The sequence below is a fragment of the Cherax quadricarinatus genome, chromosome 90 (assembly GCF_038502225.1).
Source record: "Cherax quadricarinatus isolate ZL_2023a chromosome 90, ASM3850222v1, whole genome shotgun sequence".
In the NCBI taxonomy this organism is placed as follows: Eukaryota; Metazoa; Arthropoda; class Malacostraca; order Decapoda; family Parastacidae; genus Cherax; species Cherax quadricarinatus.
The window spans coordinates 2,205,153-2,213,010 of record NC_091381.1 but is presented as its reverse complement, the minus strand read 5'-3'; the positions used below and the strand labels follow the sequence as shown (position 1 = coordinate 2,213,010).

At 41.1% G+C, this 7,858-nt stretch overlaps 1 protein-coding gene across 4 annotated transcripts in view; it reads left to right on the top strand.

The window, feature by feature from the left end:
* The window catches only part of LOC128693483 (lipase 3-like), a 63,059-nt gene that overhangs the window by 21,617 nt on the left and 33,584 nt on the right, over positions 1 to 7,858 (top strand). For all 4 annotated transcript variants that reach the window (XM_070104274.1, XM_070104275.1, XM_070104273.1 and 1 more), the window contains exons 2-4: positions 2,121 to 2,336; positions 2,699 to 3,120; positions 3,515 to 3,669. In XM_070104274.1, coding sequence (XP_069960375.1) covers positions 2,181 to 2,336; positions 2,699 to 3,120; positions 3,515 to 3,669 — 733 coding nt within the window. In that variant the 5' untranslated portion in view covers positions 2,121 to 2,180. The remainder of the gene's footprint in view (positions 1 to 2,120; positions 2,337 to 2,698; positions 3,121 to 3,514; positions 3,670 to 7,858) is intronic.

Here is a 7,858-nt window from a genome sequence, read left to right as displayed (position 1 = left end):
AACCAAAGACTACAAAGTCTTGGAACCCACTCTACATGATGCCAGTTTTCTTGATGTGTCAGTCTTCTACCCAGAGATGGCCCACTTTTGGATTTCTTCCATTTGCCAACAGGATTACCTGTGCAGGTTCCTGTTACAGATACTGGGATGCTTCTTACCGACTCTAAGCCTTGTACTTGGCAGTAGCAGCCTCTCTACGTCGAAAGTCGAACCAAGAATGACATGAAGGCTTCGTCACATACTGCCGGTGAGGGATGTACTTGTGTTGGAGATTAAGGATGTGTTCAGTGAAGGCATTCACTTGGTTGTCAACATCGCCTTGCAGAAAAGCATCCCAATCGAAGGCGGCTAGCTTAGAGCAAAGGGCCGGCCAGTTTTCCTTTCTCACAGTCTGTCTCTCTGCAGTGCTGTATAGCCCTTGTGGCTTAGCGCTTCTTTTTTATTATAATAATAATAATGTCTGTCTGTCTGTCTGTCTGTCTGTCTGTCTGTCTGTCTGTCTGTCTCTCTCTCTCTCTCTCTCTCTCTCTCTCTCTCTCTCTCTCTCACTATACTTTATTTTTCCGCGGGGTTTTACAGGGTGAAATTGAAGGTTCCTAACTTTATTTTCAAGCTAAAAACTGTTACCTACATCAGCTCATTTAAAAGTTTGTTTTTATTGTTAAGAGATATACAAATACGGAACAGGATAAAGATGGAGCCATCTGTGGGCCAGTGATTTCATTTGGCCAACTGACTTTATTTCGTTATGCCATTATACTGTACGAACATGTTCTAAATACGAGTCATCGTACGAATAAATGATCTCAGATGAAGTGATGTTCTAGAGAAGGATACAGCCAGAGTGTAGTTGCTGTTTGCTGCCCGTCTTGTGGTGTAGAAGATCAATTCTTGCTGTCCTCGGAAGGGAGAACATTGTGGTACCTTGACAACGTTAGCCTTGAACATCACAGTAAATCCACCCACATCCCTTCGGTGTTGAGACTGCTGCAATGACAGATCTGTCCAGAAATCGTAGATGAGACGAGGGGCAGGCAATCCAGTCAAATCTTTCTCTCTCTATCTCCCTCTCCCTCTTAATAATTTATATATTTTAATGGTCAGATATGTCGAATAAATATTTCAGTTAACAGGTTATTATATAAAATGAACGTCTCATAACCACAACTTACGAAGACTGCATGAGGCTCAATACGCTGGAAATTATGATAAAAACACCAGAAGCAGAAAAAGTAACTTTCACGCATTTGTTTAACTTAATAAATGCTTTTTATCGTATTTTTTCTAACATTTAGTCTGCGATTTTAACGCAACGTCGTTTTTTTTTTTTTCAGTGTTTTAGCCTGAAGTGTCATCGCTGAGGCTTCTTTACGGGATATTTTTTCTTAAGTAGTGAGATACAGTTTTAGTTAGAAAACAAAATTCGGAAATTGCAAGATGTTAGTTACGTATCATAACCTTCCCCTGACCTGACCTACTATCGCTCACACACTGACTAGACCCACTTGGCCTACTCTCACAGTGACCAAACCTATGATCAGTCATAATGACAACATGTACTCTGGCTGACACTATCACCTGACCTACTCTGGCACACCCACTTACTCCACCCCACAATTCATGGAACCTGTACACTAACACACTGGCTAGATATTTATACTCTACACGTACAGCTTAACTTAGACACTTACCAGTCACTTAATAGTTACATGTCTTAGTTACTTGTACTCGGTTTTACCGGTTTCCAACTTTTTTGGGTTGTATCATACCTATTCTTAAAGTTTTGAATGAAATCTGCTTTCATCATAATCCAAAATTTTCCATTTTCCATTTACACTGAAGCTTAAATCGTAGTTAATAATAAAGGGGTCGCTTACGTTTTCCTTAATTGTGCTCTTTTTCGATTCCAGGTTTTCAAACTTTCTCTAAATGTTCACCACCTTCGTAATATTTGTGATATACTTTCTTCCACATTTCTAACTTTCTCTATAGTTAGTTTTCTGGTGTACGTACATCACTTTCTCTTGTTACTTTGGATTCCGTCAACACCTGCTGATTTAGATTCCTTTACTTTGTTTATATTTGACTATAATTGGTATATTCTAAAATTCGCTTTTCAGTTCGTGTGTTATACATCGTGACTTGGTCACAGTGAGAGAACATCAATCACTGTCACCACAATGACGCGAAGCAGCTCACAGTGTCTACTGCTGTTATTGGTGTTGATGTTGGAGGTTGTGGTGGGGAGAGACAATGTCGACCCTCACACACCAGGTGATGATCATTCCCGTCCACGACGCAATCTGCCAGAACATCCACACACTCACCTCACAACGGTAAAATCTCTCTAGGCTCCTTCAGTATACGTATCTTATAGTTTTCCTATTCATCTGTCAGTCAGTAGGTACTTGGATGAGAGCCATCTGGTGAGGGTCGCATTCTAAGGGAGAGTATTATAGGACCCCTAGTGGAAATAAGCCACATAGTCTTATTAGAGGGGTTTATTAGGTTACTAACCCCCAAGATTAATAATTCGACCAAAATCTCCTTCTGTACCCTGCCAAAAAATTACTATCAGCATTATTACCCCTCAGATAGTACCGACCATCCCTACTTGATCATAGATTATGTGGATTTTGTTAATTGCGTTTACAATGATGTCGACAGCTGTAAAACTGACATATGTTCTTCTCGGCAGCCGGAACTGATCTCAGTCCGCGGGTTCCCTGTGGAAGTGCACCACGTCACTACCCAGGACGGATACATCCTGGAATTACATCGTATACCTCATGGACGTGTGGACAACACAGCGTCGAACGCCCAGCTTAACGCCCTCGACTTCAAGACCGCACTCTCTCTCTCTGTCGCCGACATATCCCAAGATGTTGACACCCCTCCATATGACAATTTCTTGTTAAACCCCCACCCCCTCCTAGATGTCCCCTCCATTCCTAATACAATCTCCGATCTTTTCCCCAATACTAACATACCCCAAGACAACCCATTCCCATATGTTCACCCTATACCAGACTCGTCTTTCTTTCACGATCTACCCAACCATGATGGAGAACTGTGGGCAGAGCTAATACACAACGTTACCTTCGAAGCACCAAGAGCTAGGTGATCAGATAAACTTTATCAGCATAACAGAGATAGGAACTTTAGTGGGTTGCTTCCTTTCTTACTCTGCCTTAACTCCTGATCCCTGCTGCCTGTTATAAATCCCTTGTTATTTAGAATTGTTGCTTTGCTGCCTGAGATGAATCCTTAAAGCCTGAGATTACAAATTTACACTGAAATTCATGATTAGCCAATTAAAATTTTACATCTCAAAGTCGGTCAAGATTTATAATGACCCATTTTCTGCATCTAAAGGAAACATTTCGGTTACAAGTTGAGTAAAACGAAATAAATTTGTATCGAGTAGTACATTCTAGTTCCAGTGACCCGGACTGTCACTTTAATCATTCGCAGTGTTTGATATATTAAGTGACTCCTCCTCCTAACTCCGCAGTATCAAAGACAGCAGAAGCGGCAACCGAGGGGGAAGCAGAAGGTTCAAGCGCAGTGCGAACAGAGGAAGACATGGGCGTCGAGTAGCTTTCCTCCAACATGGCGTCTTCTCGTCCAGCGCAGACTTTGTGGTCAACGATCCTGATCAAGCGCTAGGTGAGGAAAACAAGTCATTTACTTATAAATAAAACTCTAGACTGTGTAGTGAACACCTGGTATTTAATACACGTTCTGGTTCAAGACACATAAGCAAACACTGGAATCATTTTTGCTCCAGGACGTTGTTAACTCCATATATATGGGGGTTGAGAAAATTTATGTTATTATAGGGAATGTTGCATGTGCGAGGTACACTAGAGTTTAGTTGAACAGCTGAGAGATCATAAAGTGGAGTCACTGAGTGGCTTTAAAAATGGAAGAGTTGTAGCTAGAATGTAATGCAATCATATATTGACAACGTTTCGTTCTAGAAGAGTTTGGAAGGAGGGGAGTAAAGGAGGTTTTGTATGAGAGGGGCTTAGACACCCAGCAAGCGTATGTGAGCGTGTTAGGAGTGAATGGAAGCAAGTGGTTTTTGTGACTTGAAGTGCTGTAGGAGTTAGAGCAAGGTAACATTTATGAAGGGATTCAGGGAAACAGGTGGTGGGAAGGTGGGAAGTATACTGCCTGCACTCTGAAGGAGGGGGGTGCAGGTATTTGCAATTTTGAACAGTAGTATCAGTGCACCTATGGAAAGACAGTGATAGAATGAGAGTAAAAAAAAAATATATTTTTCGGGTCACCCTGCCTTGGTGGGAGATGTTATTGTACTCCATTCTGTAGATTGCCACGGATTTACCATCAGTTGTTACATTAAGGTCCGTGTTATCTGCACTATATTGATATTGCTGCCCAATGTAATGGTCTAACTACTAATAGCATCACTTCACTCATACCTCTGTACATTTATGTAGGAGCAAGAAAATCTATTCTCAAAGAGGATGTCCACTAAAAACTGCTAACGAAGGCGGTGGTGTATCTGGATGCTAAGCTTAAGTAGCAGAAGAACAAGGGGAACTCCTGAGCGAACTGCCTGTATTGTAGCTTGCCCAGCTGATGCCACTTTCAGGTCTGTTACTCCCAGGAAATGCATTTTTCAAGAAGATCCTTATTGTCAGTGGAAGGTACTCTAGGCTTGAGTCAATGCTGTTGGTGTCATCGCTCGTAGAATAAACATGTGCCACTTCCCAAGGGCTTTATGTCAATGACAATGAGCTTGACAGCTGTTTCCCTTATAGTCATTTTCCCATTTTATGACTGTTGGTGGTTCTATTTCCTACTGTAATCACAGACTGCATTAATTGAAGGAACCATCACCGAAAGACTCAAGATTCTTTTTCATATGTTGAGCTCCATATGGCCCTTGATCTCTATTTTTAAGATATTCTTTCATCTTCTGTACCAGATGATTTACAATTGTCTGTTGACCATTATATTGTTCTAAGTATTTAACTACTTTGTGAAAGGCTTCAGATTTTTCCTATCTGCCGGCGCCCCTCCTTTCCCGACCTTAAACTTACTCTGAGTCACTCATGCAATATTTGATAGCGACATTTTTTCCAGTCCTACAATTGCTGGTACACTGTTGACGATATAATGCATCAGCAACGTGAATGTCACTGACAGAGGCTAGACGCCCAAAGACAACTTCTGATTACAGATCATTTCTTAGACGGCAGTGTTCCAGCACGCTGGCCTGGAAGTCTTTAGTCCTTCCATGGCATATATCAAGCTCTATTTTCTTAGAATTTTTAGTTAGCCCACGGAGTAAACAGTGTTACTGAAAACTAAATACAGCTTGCAAGGAACGAAGTTACCTCACTTTTCTATGTATATCTGTGTGAGATACACTCAGCGCAATAATCTGAGATTTGTAATAGTCATGGCAACACATTGCCCTGGAACTATCCTCAGATCATCTCCACATTGCTCACTGCCTCTGTTAACGCCGTCGCTGCCATTCAACTGTCCTCCGTCAGCAATTGACTTATTACTTGTAGAGGACGTCTCAATGTTTTCATGAGAAAGGAAACTCGGACGACTACTTGTAACCATGAAATTATAAAAGTTGAAATATATGCTACAGTAAAGCCAAGCAATAGACGTACAACCATGATAAAATTAATGTTGGTAGAATTACTGACAATACGTTAAGTAAAAAGACACAAGTGCAACTAATGTGACATGTAATTGTGGCAACGTTTCGCTCTCCAGGAGCTCCTGGAGAGCGAAACGTTGCCACAATAAAATGTCCCATTAGTTGCACTTGTGTCCTTTTACCTAACATATCGCCGGTAATTCTACCAACATTAATAAGAACATAAGAACGAAGGAACACTGCAGAAGGCCTACTGGCCCATGCGAGGCAGGTCCAAGTCTCCTACCGGCTTAAGCCAATGCACCCAACCTAGTCAGGTCAGGTCACATTGACTTAAGGGAGGAACACGGCAACCGACCTGGTAGCTCAAGCTATCAGGTCCAACTCACACCCACCAACATCCACTCATGTATTTATCCAACCTATTTTTAAAACAACACAACGTTCTGGCCTCTATAACTGTACTTGGGAGTTTGTTCCACTCATCCACAACTCTATTACCAAACCAGTACTTTCCTATATCCTTCCTGAATCTGAATTTTTCCAACTTGAAACCATTGCTGCGAGTCCTGTTTAGGCTAGATATTTTCAGCACACTATTTACATCCCCTTTATTTATTCCTGTCTTCCATTTATACACCTCAATCATATCCCCCCTAATTCTACGTCTTTCTAGAGAGTGCAGATTCAGGGCCCTTAGTCTATCCTCATAGGGAAGGTTTCTGATACATGGGATCAACTTTGTCATCCTCCTTTGTACATTTTCCAGAGCATTTATATCCATTCTGTAATACGGTGGCTAAAACTGTGCAGCATAATCTAAATGAGGCCTAACCAAGGATGTATAGAGTTGAAGAACAACCTGAGGACTCCTATTATTTATGCTTCTTGATATGAAGCCAAGGATTCTGTTAGCTTTATTGCGAACACTTATGCACTGTTGTCTTGGTTTCAGATTACTGCTAACCAGAACTCCTAAATCTTTTTCGCAATCCGTAATATTAAGATCTACATTATTTAGTTTATATGTGGCATGGTTATTGTCCTGTCCAACATTTAGAACTTTGCATTTGTCTATATTAAACTGCATCTGCCACTTCTCCGACCACTGCATCAGTCTATTCAAATCTTCCTGGAGTGCTCTAATGTCCTCGTCAGAATGAATTCGACGGCCTATTTTGGTGTCATCGGCAAACTTGCCGATGTCGCTCTTTATGCCCTCATCTATGTCGTTTATGTAGATTGTGAACAGCAGGGGGCCCAACACTGACCCCTGTGGAACACCGCTCGTGACGCTTCCCCACTCTGATTTCTCCCCATTTATGCAAACTCTCTGCTGCCTATTTGTCAACCATGCCTCTATCCAGGAAAAAATTTCTCCTCCTATTCCATGTGCCTTAATTTTCCTCAATAGTCTCTGATGTGGGACCCTGTCAAAAGCCTTACTGAAGTCCATATACACAATATCATATTCATTACCATGATCTACCTCCTCAAATACCTTAGTGAAAAAAAGTTAATAAATTCTTAAGGCAGGAACGCCCCTTTGTAAAACCATGCTGAGATTCGTTGATTAATTTATGCTTTTCAAGGTGGCTACGAACTGCCTCGGCAATTATTGATTCCATAAATTTTCCCACTATGGAGGTTAGGCTTATTGGTCTATAGTTCGAAGCTAAGGGCCTGTCACCTGCTTTGAAAATAGGTATCACATTTGCCATTTTCCACTTATCTGGCACCATGCCAGTTTGTAGTGATATGTTGAAAAGATTAGCCAAAGGTTTGCTAAGCTCCTCTTTACATTCCTTTAGAACCCTTGCATACAGTTCATCAGGGCCTGGGGATTTGTTAGGTTTTAATTTATCTATTTGCCTAAGGACCATGTCACTTGTGACCCTAATCGTGCGCAGTTTATTATCGTCCTGTTCTACTTAATTTATCATTTCCGGAATATCGCTGGTATCCTCCTGTGTAAAAACTGAGAGGAAGTATGTGTTAAAAATTCTACACATTTCCTTATCACTGTCAGTGAGCTGACCCGAGGAACTTTTGAGTGGGCCTATCTTGTCCCTGATCTTACTTCTGTATACCTGAAAGAATCCTTTTGGGTTAGTCTTCGATTCTCTTGCAACTTTAACCTCATAATCTCTTTTTGCTTTTCTAATTCCCTTTTTTATTTCTCTCTTTAACTGAATATATCGATTTCTT